The 16,751-nt window shown below is 33.4% G+C and overlaps 1 protein-coding gene across 1 annotated transcript in view; it reads right to left on the bottom strand.

Annotated features, from left to right (window-relative positions):
• Positions 1 to 16,751, bottom strand: part of CSMD1 (CUB and Sushi multiple domains 1) — a 1,256,706-nt gene that overhangs the window by 131,211 nt on the left and 1,108,744 nt on the right. Inside the window, exon 42 of the mRNA XM_059835885.1 lies at positions 10,481 to 10,669. Within this exon, the coding sequence (XP_059691868.1) occupies positions 10,481 to 10,669 (189 nt within the window). The remainder of the gene's footprint in view (positions 1 to 10,480; positions 10,670 to 16,751) is intronic.

The raw sequence follows: 16,751 nt of genomic DNA, 5'->3' as shown, positions 1-16,751 counted from the left end.
TTTCTAAGAAATAATTTATCCTGTTAACTTTCAGATTTTATTTCTTAAAATCTATCAAAATCTACTGGGAATATTGTTTTTATACAGGATTCTTGAAACTAAGTTAGCACACATTTAAAAAGGGGCACCTTTTGCTTGCATTCAAGATTAAGAAACAAATAAACAAGCAAAGCTTGCATGTTTCCATACAACTGAACCCTAACTGAACTGGAACACTATTCTGAAAAAAAAAGGCTGATTTTTCTTTCATTATCCCAAATACCATTACACTTTATTTCTGACAGGTTTTAGCTATGTTTAATGGTACTTCAATTGCAGTTTGCAATGCTGATTATTCTTATGACAAGTAAAATTAATATAGAAACACAAATTAGCATATAATTGCTAAATAAAATCTCTAGGCAAATCAATGCCACAAAAAGATGGTTGATTTAATTCAAGGGTAGCAAATATGTAATAATGCACTCTCTTTTGAGTCTCAGTTTTGGGCAATTCAATGATTACGGAAGCAAGCATGGATCTGTGTAAACATATGGCCATTAGTGCAAACTACTGAGTCTCACTCATTAGAGTGAGACCTTAATCTCATTTGTGGGCACTCAGTCTATCTCTGGAACTTTTCTCGTTAGCTCTTACCATAAAGCTTATGCCATTATTGTCAGGGTTTCTATGACTCTCCTTCAGACCCTCTTTATTTCTTTTTCACCTTTCAACATGTGGTGGAAAAGGGAAAGGCAAAGGGAAAGGGAAAGGGAAAAGGGAAAAGGGAAAAGGGAAAAGGGAAAAAGACTGAGAAATGCAGAAGGATGTCACATTTCCTGTATGGTTTAAAGCTGCTTATACCATTGGGATAGAAAGATCATCTGGCTAGTTGATGAGTAGCCATTTTTGGAGGAATCCTTTTAACAATCACTGGATTTCTAGGACAAGTTAAGGAGGCTTTAACCACTTCATTTTCCTCATCCAGATCAGTACCAGCTAGTATGATGCATTTAGCACATCTTCCCATCTTAGAACAGATAGCTATCTGCTCCTGAACTACAATCTTTTAGTGCCCAATATAGGAAACAAGCTAAGGAAATTGAAGGGTTGGTTCTATCTGTCTGATTCCTGGTTGCATGTATAGGTCAAGGGCAGCTGGCAATGTCTATCAGCTCTGATGGTTCTGTGATGAAAATATGACTTGAGCCCATTTTTTACTGTTCCCTAATCCCCTACATTTATGCTATGATCAGATTGCCTGGTCTCAGAAATCTAGACTGTTCTCTCCACAGTGCTCCATGTTTACAGCTAAAAGACTGCTTTGACAAGTATTGCTTACTACATTGAAATACACTTCCTGACACTAATATAGTGACAAGTGGAAAATCCTTTAATATCTAGTTAAGAGATAGGATTTTTCTGATAACGTTTTATACTTAAATATATTTTGAGTGTATTATATTTTTGACAGATTTATTAATGTTCTCAATGATGGCATACATTCTTTATTTTGCCTCCATTATTCTCTAATACTCTACAAAGAATGCAGATTGACTGTATCTCAGTAAAGATAGTCTAATTGCTCTTATGTCATTGCTAGCCATGACAGATCAATAAATTGTCTCAGAAAAAAAAAAAATGTCACAGATAACAAAACTCTAATGGAATAAGCAATACACACAGCTGATACTGGGCTTTCTCCAAAGATCCTTAAAAATCACAAGAGACAGAAAATGAAACAGAAATAACAGGCTATATTTCACACAAGACAAAATAGCTTTAGTTTGAACAAATCACTCTAAATTAATGAAGTTATTACAGTGCACTTTGAATGATAGATATGAAGGAACACAGATTTTTGAAATGGAAAAGCATATAACCAAGTCTTCTAAACTTTCAAATGCTAACAGTTGGCCACATGCTGTTTTACAAATGCATGAATACCATACTACATGCTCCCATGACCGTTCGTACCTCATTCTAGATACAACATTGTGCATGGAAGGACAGTAAACATTTTAAAAGATCCACACAAAGGTGCCTGAACCTAGTTAGTCATTTATTGGTAGCTACATGTGTTATGCAAAGACAGCTATGGTATATCGTTAGGACAACCTGATTGCACAAGAGTGAAGTCTTAGGGTATGACTACATGACAAGCTTCTGCTATGATCTTGTGAGCAGAAGTTAATCTAATTTTCTGCCATACATAGATTAAGCTCTTTAATGCTCTCAAATCACCTGCTACACAGTAGAGAATATGATTTAGAATGGGGATGGCTTCCAAAAACACTCATATCTTTGCTCTGTTCAGACAGTCCTCCAGTGCCAGACTACAGTTTTGAATCTGTGTGTTCTGCTCATCTCCTCTCAATTCAACATGCCTATAATAGAATCTGGTTGATAACTATTTAACCCCTTTGTTGTATGAATTTCCACAACTGTTCATGGTATATATATGCCAAGCCCTGCTTGGTGTAACTGTTTGCCTTAGAGAAGTAGGGATGGCTGACTTCAAGTACCATGATCTAGAATGAAGCAGTGGAAATCTATATGGGGATGAAAATACCTTGAAAAGGCTCGTGAGGATAGGGAGCATTACATGATGCAGAGAAGCTCGTATTGTGAAAGTTCTTATAAACTCATCTACGTCAAGGACGCCAACGTCAGTTAAGAACTTGGGGATGCCCATCTTCAGCCCCATGATGCAAGTTTATCCATGTCATCACTTCATCACAGAGCATAATGGGATTAGAACTGTATAGACCAGAGTCTTGGTTTATTAGCTTAAGATAGACAACTGAATGAACTGATGGGTGCTAGACAGCCATACACCACAGATCTCAGATAACTTAGGGGAAGAATCTAGAAGAAAAGTCCTAAAGTTCTGGCTACAGTGCTCTAGGTGGCAACCACCAGCCTTACAATTATAGCAAAAATTGCCCATGAAATCTCAGAAAGTTTCAAATTTTTAACAAATTAAAAAATTAATATATTTGCAAAATGCTGTTTTGCTGGGCCAGGGCAGGGGTGTTGGCATTCTGCTGTTGGCAAGTACCTGCAGTTTAGCTAAACATTACAGGCACACTCATTTTCTCTCATATGATCAGATAACCCCTGAGATTTGTTTTTACAAAACTGACACAGATCTTCAGTGATATTCCTTGGCAGGGCAAGCTTCCAGGCACAACACTATCATTTACCAGGTTTGGTTTTTTTTTAATTATTGTTTTCCCTGTCTACTGATGGCCCTGATATTACTCACCAGGCAAAAAAACAAACCAAACCAAACCAAACAATAAACCCACAACTTTTCTTCAGCATAAAGGCAGGGAACACTACAACTAACCTGGGGAAATTCTATCAGTTTAGGACTTCTGGCAATTTGACATCTCCCACTGTCTTCCTAGGATGAAATGTTTATAAAAACCAGCACTATCAAGAGCCACCTAGCCTAACCATTCTTATCTTTCCCCAGGTCCCAGGATTTTTTCCAATTAATTAAATTAGAAATTCATAGTATATCTTTGGTCTTGCTAGAAAATGTGTCAATATGTGAAAATTTGGTAACAGTATATCAGGTGGCTAAAAATATCAAACTACTGTTATACAGAACATAGAAGGGGGACAATTTTTAATGCCAGTAGACAAACGAAATATGCTGCTTCATGTTTTTGAGAGAGACCTTCACTTTGATATTTCCCTTAGTCCATATGAGAAGCTTGAAAGGGTACTGAACATTTCTCTATTACTACTATGAATCCAATGAAATCATGGGATACCGAAAAGATATGGAAAAGATAAAAAACCCTCAACAAGTAAAACTTTAGCCTTATAGCTCCGTAAATATAGCGGTGCACTGCTAATAACAGGCCACAGACTTTGTGTCAAGCTAACAAAACAGGCCGCAGACTCTGTCAGGTTTTTTCTAGACTTGTCCTGGCAGTCCAGAAACTTGTTTTAACTTCTAACTGCAATTATCTAATGATCAGGTAACTACTTACTACTTCATTTTAGCTTTGTAAAACTGTGTAATGTAACACAATATTTTTTAATCTATATATATAATTATGAATAAAAGACAGTGATAACAAATAGGTTTTCTGTATAGAATAATCTTCTTGTAGCCCTTCTCCCAGACTGAAACCATTGACCTTAAGACTGTATAGGCACTGGAAGAATGAGTGTACATGAGAGAAAGGGGTAGATATTAGATGTTTGTATATCATTGTAGCATTGCCTAATTTTAAATATTAGTATCACTGTAACTGGACTAATAATAATTCTTTGATTAGACTATTAAGATTTTCTTTGAACTAACATTAAAGCCTTGGCTTTGCATCTATGGCATATTCCTTTTGCCCAGACCAATATTTTGAGTGTAACAGAGTGGTGAGGATTCAGGCAACCTATTTCATAACTTGGATACAACAAATTCTTACCAATATATTTTGGCAACAGTGGAAGAGCAAGAACACCTAAAGATAATAATAGCAGAGACACTGTCATGATGATTTTATTACTTGAAGGGAACAAACAGAAAAATACCAGATGTCCTCAATATTCTGCAATCATAGACCTATTTTCCGCATTTTACACACAAATATTCATAAACTTGTTTTTATGAATCATTTATGTGTGACATATTCATTGTGAGATTTCCCTGGGACAACTGCACAGACAATCCAACCTTTTCCTCTGAGCACTGTCAACTTTCTTTTGTGAGCCACTACCAGATCTCTTATTTCTCTCAGCCTTCTGAATTATGTGCAATCTTCTGTAGAAAGGTTTTGACCTGAACTACTAAGAATACTGGCAATAGCTAGAAAAATGATTTAATTCTTCCACTGATTTCCCTCTCAGACCCACTGCCAAATTCCAACAATCAGAGACCTTATAACCATTTGTTTTCCTTATTGCAAAAACATTTATATGTCGTAATAATTCTTTCAGCAGTGCTAGACCGAGCTTTAATGTACAGAAATTAATTTTCTACAAAGCAAGTAGTGTGCTACCTGAGACAATGAGAAAAGTCTGCATGCTCAGTCAAAATGCTAAGAAACCTGCTCTTTAGTCAGAAATCATAGCTATAAACATATACAACTGCACACACATGGAAATGCATGCATTCAGGCCTCAGTTGTGTGGAGCTGTGCAATGTAGATGCCTGTGAGTAGGCTTGGAAGATAGGATTCACATGCAAAGGAACCAGGACGAATGTACATTCTGAATTACAGACATGTCAGTAACAGAGAACAGAGGAATTACTTCTTTGAGTTAGGAAATGAAGATAAAACTACTGAATTAAAACTATCTGGACAGGGGGACAGAGAAGAGAAAGAATTACTTTATCTTCATGTCATTATAAACTAAACATTATTTTATCTTCCTGCATGTTAATTCCAACAGAACAAATATTTCTTTACTCTCACTTCATCTAAGCAGACATAGAAAATGCTAATTTGTACTATAAAAATCTAAACCACTCCTAATGTAGACCTCATGTGTCTTCAATATTCTTTTAGGAAACATGTTTCTCTAGAGATTAAAAAGGAATAAGGAATAGAAAAGATATAAGGCCGCGATGCCCTTTGGTGCTGCATCTATATCACTACTCAGGAACATTATCTATTATTCTGAAGTCCTTTTACAATTCCAAAGATGGCTTCATTTTGTGTTAGATCAGAAAAGAACATCCTCTTCCATTACCAAATAGCTATTTTTAACCACCATCAAACTAGAGGAAACTCATATGTAAAATGAAAGCATTTAAAAAGGCATTTAATCTCTTTTAGGGTTAAAAAATATATCTGGATATACCATTGAAAGTGAGACATATAGAATAATTTTTTTATTAATTTTTCATAAAACTATGCAAAGTAGCCTCATTCCACAAAAAATTAAAAATCAAGCTGATAAACTGATGTAGTTTTATAAACATGTATCAATAATGTGTCATATAGTAAAAACATCTGATATACTTAAAATTCCTTTTTGCAACTTCTACCCAGTCTCATTTTCCTATTTATCCTATCGATATAGATGTTACTCTATGTAATCTTAAAATAATTGGAAGTGCCATTTTGTGGTTTTTATGCCTTTAATATGTTTCATATACAGATTGCTACTAAATTAATTGAATATTAACTTTTTGCAATTGAAATAATCTCTTAATTGCATAATATATAGGTCTACATTCTATCAAAACACTGCTATTCCTTTGTAATTAATATTTTAAAATTATTAAAATAAATTATTAAATTATTAATGAGGATTTTTTTAAACATTCTTTCTTTAGCTGAAAACTTCCATTCAAAACTTAATTAGTGAGAAAAGAAGGACAATAGGTCACTGCAGATAACATCACCAAAAAACTGCTGTGGAAGAAATCAAAATAAGGCTAAGGTATCTGGCTCAAAAAGCTTATCCTAGGATAAGGAAGAAAGGAAAAAAGGAAGAAAGGAAGAAAGGAAGAGGTGTATGATCTATATAAAAACGAAAACTGTTGAACCTTGTAATTAGGGGCCTAGGTTTCTGAAGGATTCTAAAAACATTTAGTGTTAAATATTCTGCTTGGCAGCGCCTGAACATAAAATTTCACAGGCTTTGGAAGGGTCCTACTGAAGTGTTAATGCTGAAGTGCTATAATGCTAGCTAGAAAAGACACTCTGGGTAGCTTCTTCTGTTGCTTTGTTTGAGGAAAACAAATTAACTTCTCTGGATGTTCCAAAACCAGAGAAATTCCACACAGCATTTATTTGATTAGGAAAAGGTGAAGCAGCTTATTAAACATAAAGGAAAGCCTTTAATTTCATGACAAGTGTGGAGGCTAGAAGATTATTTCTCAAAGGTGAATGACATGGTTACCTTTCTTATCCATCCTCTCAGTTTAACCTTAAATTATACAATTTATTCTTCTCATTTCCAATTTACCACTACAAAAAGGATCCCAAAAATATATGCTGTAAAAGACCAGCATTTTAAGTCAAATGCTCCATGTTCATCTTGTTATCAGTAGGATAAGTTTAAAAATAAAAAATAGTAACAAAAAGAATGAAATATAGCTAGAAAAATCTCTAATACTAACAGTACAGCAACATTCAATGAACCACTACATATACAGTGAGTGTGAAAACAATTTTCCTAGAGAACAGAGATTATAACTTGTCTAGAAATTTAACAATCTAGATTTTTAAGAACATATGCAAAACAATGTGTTTACCCACTGATAAACATTTCAAATTGCATCTCAGAAATTTATGTCTGTTAAAATTCATTTTAATTAGTAAACTAAAATGATATAGGGAGACTATGGATTTGGTATCTTAAATGTCTTTATTCTAGGAGTGCCAGGAGTGTAGGTCAAACTTAATGGGAAAAGGGAAAAAAAACATATATTATCTTATCTTTTTATGTCCTTTAGAGTGTTTTCTTTCTCTATTCTTATGCAAGGTAATAAGGCACACTGTAGCCAACAAGCAGAAGATACCATAATGAGTTTTAAAACCCTGTATCATCAGGTGGCAAGACTTAGGAGGATTAAATACACTAATATTATCATTTAGTAGAGTAAGTCATATTCATATCTGTTATATAAAGACTGCACAGAAGTTCTTTTATCAAGTAATTATTCCATATCTTCCATATGCTCTTCAGCATTTTTTTTTTCCCCACATTTTTTGAGAGTGGCATCATTATTTCCGGACAAGACAGTCCCTATGCTTACTTGACATTCTGCTTGTAACTCTAACTGTTCTTTTCACCCTAGCATTGTATTGTATATGGAACATATGTTAATAATATTCTATCATCATCCTATACGCTTTTATACCACTCTCTAAAGGATATTGTAAAACTTTACCGTATGTTTAACGTGAGAAAAATAATTAATATTTGTTTATAGTGCAGTTTTATCATGAATAGCCCTGTATTTTCTTTCAAAACATTGATAAAGTTGAATACATAGCCCAGTCTCCTTTGAATAAAAATATCTTCTTTAAATAGTCCTTCCTTGATTTTTTTAGAACTCAACATTAATTACTTATTAATTCATGCAATACATGGAAAAATATTTTTTAAAGTACCATAATTTTTAATTAAAAAGTCACATGGAGCTGGGAAAAAAATTTTAAAAAAGTTTAAAAAAACCGTTGAGTTATAACCAACCACTTTAACAAATATGTGATGCATTATTACATTGTATGTCTCTAAGGGAAGCATTAGCCCTGCTATCACAAAGAACTACATTTTCTCATGCCTCCACTCTTTTTCCTTTGGGAGGTATGGTTTTATAAGAGATGCACATATTGCCTATTGCAGTGTGGACCAATGGAGTTGCATAAGGCTCAGGAGGTATTTCACAACACAGTTCCAACTATAGTTTGCTAAAATAATATAATTATTTAATAACTATATTAATTGGTTATTTTGCTATTTAATTTTTTTTTACTTATTCTTCTCCCTAAAAGAGAAATCAATATTTCAAAATAGGTTTTAAATTACTTGCATGAATTTCTTCTTCCTTAAATTGAAATATATATTTTTGCAAAATGTGTAAACTGTCTTCCAGCTGTTCTGATGCACAGGTTACAAAACAAGAAAAAATGGAAGACATGGGAACAGCAGCCACATCTGGATAACCATTTAACAGTAAATGTACCCATTGATTGTACAGAAGTTACACATTGTCTCGTGTGCTAGAAATTTTCTAATGCCATTCAATACTGGAAACATCAGTTTAGTACTTTTACTTCTATACTGTCAAAAATGCCGTGTCTGGCAATAAAACTCTGTTCTTTAATTTGAAAATAAAACAAAACTCAATACTCTCATTCGTTCAAATCTGTACTACTTCGTAACCGAACTGCTGAAGTCAGGGGGCATAACCTTTCTCATTCCCAATGCCAAATATTCTGTCCAGACATTCTCTTTTCCATTTGGCCAGTAGGGCACCTTTCTGTCTTACTCCTGGAGCGTGTCAGACTTCTATAATATCTATGCAATAATGTGATAAAATACAGTTTAAATTAAAAAGAAAAAAGAGTTAATAAATCTTAGTTTAATAATTCAAATAATAATACAAATATTTTTAAAAATACACAGAATTGGGGTTTTGCAATTGTTTCTATGCTTTAAAAAGTCTCAAATGGACAAAAGTTTGTAGCTGTGAAAACCTGCATCCAGAAAACTCATTTTAAACTTTATTTCTGCCTTGTAAACCCTTTGCATTCCAAGAAATATGCAATACTTTTAACTTTTTATATATATTTACTTTACTAGATTTCTGAGCAATTTATGGTAATTTGCATTAATTATTATGGAACTAGAACTTAAATTTTATAGATTCTTGTAACATTGGATTTAAATGACAACATAAGGAAATAATACAATAATAATTCCCAAGTACATGTACAAAACATATGTTCATGCTGCAGAGCAATACAGTTAAACTGTTAGGAGAATACCTGCCTCAGAAATTATAACAAAATAATTTGACATTATTATTCACAGTACTAAAATCCTCATTTGGGAAGCAAGGAATTGCAGTGGTGAAGCAAACCTTTAGTCCATCTAGTGTGGTTTTTGCTTCTGACAATATTCAACCCTCCATGTCTAATAACAACGCACAGAAGAATCCAAAGTAGAAAACACTATGTTAACCTGTCCCACTGGAAAATTTCTAGCCTCTAGCAGTCTGTCCTGAAGCAGAATGACTGACCTTTCTTTCACAGTTTTTTCATGGCTTACACCTGTAGCTCAGTTAGATCTTTCTTGAATTCCTCTCAGCCTTTTCTGGTTTGACTAAGATAAAAGCTATTGGGTAGTTTGTGTAGAGAAGCATCTGTCCCATCTTTCAAGATTAGTATCAAATATACTGAACAAACTTTCTGCAGTGAAAATCTGTAGCACCATTAGCCTCTTGTTATGATGGAAATAATTAATTTCAATCTATTTTATATCTTCTTAGCTGGTTCATTACCTATGACACCACTTCAGTTCTACACAATGATTATCTAGTTTTGTCATAACATCCTGTATGAGACTTTGTCAAAGCCTCTAAAGGTCTAAAGGAATGTCAGAATTTTTGATTCTGCACTTGTATTTTTTACAAGTCCAAGTAAAAGTTTTAGAATGGAAAACTTTATATGTTACGTTGTACACTGCCCCCCTTGCCCCCAAATCGGAAAAAAGAAGGAAAAAAAATAAATATCACATGGAGCTTAAGATAATTTCTGGCAGTATCATGAGTTCTCATAATCAATACAACTGACAGATATTTCTGTCAGGTAACAATAAATCACTGCTGAGGAACATGATTCATAAAATATTTATGATTTATGAAAGCACATACTATTCTGACTTTAGCTGCTTACATTATAGATTAGGATAAAGGTGCAGTTCTTCAGCAAAAGCTGCATTACATACATGCACACAAATGAGTAAAAAAAAATCAGAAAGTATTGTGAGTTCTGAAGCAAAGGTACTACCAGAAAGTTACCTTCACATCTGGGGAAATGATAATTCCAATTCCTGTTGATTCCATGTTGGCATGTGAGAACAGGCTGACCCCTCAAAACGTATCCAGGATAGCATTCAAATGATACTGACTGACCCACACTGTAATCTGAGTTGACTATATATCCATTCAAAAAAGGAGGAGGATCAGGGCAGTTCTGTAACTCATAAGCTGGAAGAGAACAGAAGTACTTTTTATTGCTTAGTCAGCTCTCAACACAGGAAGTAAACATTAATATAAATTCTGTAATAACACATTCCATAACAGGTAAACACTGGAATGCTAAACTCCAGTAATAGAGTAATTAACATATAACAAGAAATGAATCATCCATTTGGACCATCCAGATCTTGATAAAGGAATTAAAAAATTTGCTCTAGAGACAAAGCATAGGAAAGATAAAAATCTGGAATAGAATTAATTGCCACCAAATCAGGAATTTGGAGAGGAAAGTCAAAGAAACATCGGGTGCAGGGCATGAAGATGGAATATTGTGTTTTAGTAGTTCATATTGAAGCTTCAGATTAGGATATTATATAAATTACGTCTTTATTTTTAAATAAATTTCTAGGCTCAGACCTAGTGCCTAAGTTCTGAGAGGTAATAGTTTTATGATACGATAACATTTTTTTAACCAAGATACACAGAAATAAATTATTTAATAAATAATATGGATATACTTAGTAAGTATGTCACTAAGTGACATAATTTCATGAGTACATCAAACATTTTGATAAACTTTATTTATACTCAGTTTTAATTCAATATGTTAAGTCTGAAATAAAAAAAATCTTGCCCTGAATGCAGCAACATTGAATCTAAAAGCTGCACACAGCAATATAAATAATTTAATTGACCAAATTTAATAGGTGGCTCAAGATTAAAAATTAACACAGAATTTTGCATATAACTTTTTCCTATCCTGATATATAAGAAACAATACAATTCATTCCAAGTAAGAAATAGTAATATTATTTAGGAAAAGAAATTTGCCCATGATGCCTGAAATGAAACTATATTTATTAAATATGCTTATCATCTATTGAATGACCATGTTCATAGTGCAATTTCCAAAAGTTGAAAATACTTTTTTTTAATTAATATGCAAGTATACTTATACAATTAATGGTGGCATATGAACTTGAGACAACTTTTTTTTTTTGATGACATTCATATACCTTCATAACGTTTTATGTGTCATGTACTAGGGATGGATGTAAACGCAGCACAACAAAAAATGGAGCTTTGCAGCACTATGAGCATGATGTAGCAAAACATTGAAAAAAAAATTGAGCATAAGCATATATGTTACTATGGTGGCTTATATTTATTTGACTGGCAATATTCCAGTTTGTACATTACCTGCATCAATAAAATTGTACAATGACTTCAACAAGAAATCAGCACACAACTAATGACAGCAATTGTTTAAATGTCTTTCACATTTAAACACTATAGAAAGTATTCTAGTAAGGTATAACAAAGTCATACATTCATTAAAATTTTATTAAATACAAGATATTCACAATCCATTGGATTTTTTCATATATATTAAACTATGAAAAAAAAAAATCACCTAACCAAAAAAATGAAAAGAATTAATGAAAGACTGTAAAGTCACAGAGCTTCAGAACAATCTAGAAAGTCTACCAAGGAAGAAGTTCCTTTTAGATATATCTCCATACAAAAAATTGCATTAATGATTCATCATATTTAATGTCGGGTTTTATGTTTTCAAAGACATCAAAATATTATTCAATTAAACATATTGCATTCATACAAAATAGTGTGATGAAAATTCAGAGGGAGCCTTCATTAATAACATTTACTAAGATATAAAATAATTTAAAACTACATGTTTCCATATTGAAGATATATTTCCTTAGAATATTTAAATGATAAATAGTTCCACAGGAAGATAAAAGGAAGACAGTTTTATAAAAATGTTATGTAGAATAACTCACAAACAACTTCACATAAATAAGATAGGAAGTAACTGCCGTTTAAGAAAAAATTATTGAGAAAATTAATACCCTGATTTCTCTGAGCATTCCGTTTACAGTTATGAAATACTTCTGTCAGAAGATAAGAAAGTTCAAAAAAGAGCAGTAATACCAGTGTGCTTTATATTAATATGTGCCATTAAGTCCAAGCTCTGAAAATACAGCAAGAGAGATGAAGAACATATTCTTGAACAAAGCATTTTGTTATTTTTCCGAAGTTCATCATTACAATATGGACATGTTCATCCTAGAAGTATATACTCATTATCAATTAGATAATTTAAAAAAGCCATTTCAGCAAGATTAAGCTAAACATATAGCTTAGGTGTGCTTAAGTGCTTACTTAAAGTGAAGTTTATACTTAATTGCTTCACTGAAGTACAGCTACTGTCATGAGGTTTTTTAGTCATTGTTGATTACTGTCATGCTATAGAATAAATAGAAGACTTATTCTGAGAAAGCCGCCTTCTTTTCCCTAATTCATTCAGTGAATCCAGAATCCAGTGTTTCTAACATTACAAAGCTGGAAGAGCTATGGAGGTACCAGAAATATTCCGAAATCCTCTAATAAATCATACCCCAAATAACAAAGATTAAGAAAATAAAATGAAAACTTAACAATCAGAAATAATTGCTACTGGAAACAAAATACAAAAAAACCTTTATTCTACCTTAATTATGGTTCACTAAAATTTTGTGCTAAATCTAGTAATGGCTCGTTAATTTTTAATGTTATTATTACTCCTGCTATCATTATTCGTATAGCACTACTACAGATAGTATCATGATTATCAAAATCTTTATACAAAATATCATATTGGAAAGGTTATTTAAGAGTACAGAACATATTAATATTAATATATTAAATTATATTAAAAAGCTACTTAGCAAATTATATGAAAATACAATAGAAGATTATTCTGGAGGGACAGAGGATCTCACAGATTTATTTGACAAGGTGCAGCACTACATTGCTCAATAGTTACAATGACAGTGTTTTGGAACAATGACAATAAGCATTGGAACTTTTAAACCTTGATTGTACAATTTTTTGAGGAAATGAATATGCATGGAAAATATCCTTCCTTATTGATTAATTCTTTGCAATACAGTATTCATAGGTTACATTTTAAACGCACTTAGTATGATCTCCCATTTTTTAAGTTAGTCTTAAAAATTCATTTCAGAAAAAAACTTATCTCACTGATCTACATGAGAAGAAAACACAGGAACAGCTCAGGTGAAAGAGGAAATTCTGAAAAAACATCAACATTTCTCTGTCCCTGTAATCTGCACAACATCCTTTAAAATATCTTAGATTGTTAATGGAAAAAATAAAGCCTACCTTTTAAAAATTTAGTTAGTGTTTATTGAGAAATGTGTATGCTTTTCTCTCTGAGAGCAAAACATATACAGAAACTTTTGGGGTTTGTTCTGGTATTTGTTTTAGTAAGAATAGAACCTCTGTCTAAAGCAGATTACCATAAATTTGAAGGTCAGGGATGAAAGCACTTGCACATGAACAAAGCACAGTTCTTAACAAAAAAAAAAGGTGTAAAATGGGCAGATACTCTCTGCATGTGACTTCTGCTATAAATCCTATTATTGACTCATAAATTATTGAAGTAATTATGTCAGGTGATCCATCTGACTATGATATCATAATTTATAGGCCACTCAGGGAATATGTTTTATAGTTTTAATATAAATATGAATTGTATTCTTACCTGCTTTTTTCATATATGCAACAACGATACCTGATTTAACAGAGCAATTCACTATTCAGTCATCACTATCAAATATTACCAACAAATCCTTATGTCACACCTCACAAAAGAAAGCTTTTTTTATGAGAGTCATGCCCAAAGACTTGTCTGGTATTGAGCTTTAAAAAATTATATACCATTTCACAGCAGAAAAAAACTTTAGTGAGGGCCTGAAATGAAGCCCAATGTAAAGGAAAACTGAGAAAAAGATTTAATTACAATGCTGGCAGCAGTCAAATACTTGAATTTTAAAAAGATCTCGTATTGACTTTTGGCATTTCTTTGTGCCATATATTGTCCACTGGCAAGAAAAGAGTGTAAATCACAGAAGAAATATAATTCATCTTCAGCTATCTTGTTTTTATGATTTAAATATATTTTCCTCCTTACATTAACATTAGGTTGACTTATTGCCTTTGCAAGTGCCACATATATCTATAACACTTCAAAATGCAAATAATTCTTTTACAGAAAAATTGTATTAGCAGAGAGTTGAGCATGCAAACACTCAAATGTTAGGAAAGCTCACAAAAATTAATAAAACTTTTCTGTAGTCTTATTGTACATTCCTCCAGTATCATGCTGTGTATAACTACAGGCTGAAGAACAAAATCCATTTCTCAGACTAGACTAGACTAGCATGGGTTGGGTTGGGATGGGTTGTGTTGGGTTTGAAGGAACCTTTAAAGATCATCCAGTTCCAACCCCCCTGCCATATGGGACATATTTCACTAGATCAGGTTGCTCAATGCCCTGTCCAACCTGACTTTGAACACTTCCAGATATGGGGCATCCACAACTTTGCTGGTCAACCTGTTCCACTGTCTCACCACCCTCATCTTAAAATGTTTCTTCCTTATGTTCAACCTAAATCTACCCTCTTTTGGTTTAAAAATTTTGCCCCTTCTCTTGTCACTAAAGGCCTTGGTAAAAAGTCTCTCTCCATCTTTCTTACAAGCCTTCTTTAAGTATTGAAAGGCCATAATAAGGTCTCCCTGGAGCCCTCTCTTCTCCAGGCTGAACAACCCCAGCTCTCTCAGCTTCTCTTTATAGGATAGATGTTCCAGCCCTCTGATCATTTTTGTGGCCCTCCTCTGGACCCACTCTAACAGGTCCACGTCTTTCCTGCGCTGGGAGCACAAGCGCTGCATGCAGTACTCCAGGTGGGGTGTCACAAGAGAGAAGTAGAGGGGGAAATTCACCTCTCTTGACCTGCTGGCCACGCTTCTTTTTATGGAAGCCCAGGATACAATTTCCTGCAGCCCAGGATAGGACTGGCAGTCTGGAACCTCACTTTATTGCCTTAGGCACCAAAGAACATAATTTTTCCAGATGCAATGACTCAGTATTAGAGTCACAAAACATGGCTTAATTTTGTCATATGAGTTAGAAAATCATATGCTATGAGCCCCCCAAAAGATCTTATTTTATTTCCATTAGTATTCCCCCCCTTAGGACATCATCTGAAACCATTTTAGAAATATAGTAGTTTTTCAACAATGATTTTCCTTCCAGGATTCCTATGACTTAGAAGCTCCATCATAATTGTCTTTTTGCTAGTTAAAGATCATCAGGTTTAACATGTTGAAATCATGTTGTGTATGTGTATTAGTGTGCTTGTGGAAGAAAAGGAGTGCAAGTAGAACTTTTTTCTGTGTTTTCTGGAACTTGTTGCTCTCCAAGTACAACAGGATAAGATTCTTACCTCATATTCAGCTTTACGTTACATTGAAATTCAGAACAGACTAAAAATCCCCTTGGACTACCAGTATAGGAACTTTGATTCCCCCAGTAAAAATAACACAAATAAAACTTTTTATCTGCTTCCCTTAAAGAAGCCCTAGTGCTAAAGAGAAAGCTATGTGGAAAAAAGATGTTCCAGAAATATTAGAAGGCTGAGGTAACAGTCATAACGTAGCCAGGAATTAAAAACCACAAATATGTCTTAACAACGATTAGACTAACCATATTCTTCTGTGTACTAAATTCTTCTATGAATCTCTCAGAAGCCACAAAAGCTATTTATTTCTCCTGACCTAACACATATCTTGAGTCATTCCAGCTATATGCACAGTATCCTGAGCCTGTAATTAGCTAACTTGGCTTGCCAATCAAACTTCTGTGACAGCTCTTCCCCTCAGACCTAGTGTGCATAGGCTGTTTACATCTCAGATACTGAGATTCAACAGATGTGAGGGTCTCAGAAACTCAAGATTGCCAGTCAAAGGCAATTTAGAAATGTTATTCTAAGTATTTCTGGTTGTTTCCTGTCTTTGCTGCTTTTCATAGGTGGCAAAACCACAGTGATGATAACAGAGACAACCTTTCACAATGTTTCTGGTTTTTTGAATTAAAGAGTACAGTATTTATTTCAACAACAGAAAAAGTGTAATTAAACTGAAATGTTGCTATTTTAAAATTCAGGCACTTCTAAAGTCTTCTCATTATCTCACAATTAAATAAAAATAATATCTAATAAAACTT

Source organism: Gavia stellata, chromosome 2, assembly GCF_030936135.1.
Source record: "Gavia stellata isolate bGavSte3 chromosome 2, bGavSte3.hap2, whole genome shotgun sequence".
Lineage (NCBI taxonomy): Eukaryota > Metazoa > Chordata > Aves > Gaviiformes > Gaviidae > Gavia > Gavia stellata.
Note: the sequence above shows the minus strand (reverse complement) of the source record. Positions and strands in the feature narration are given on the sequence as shown.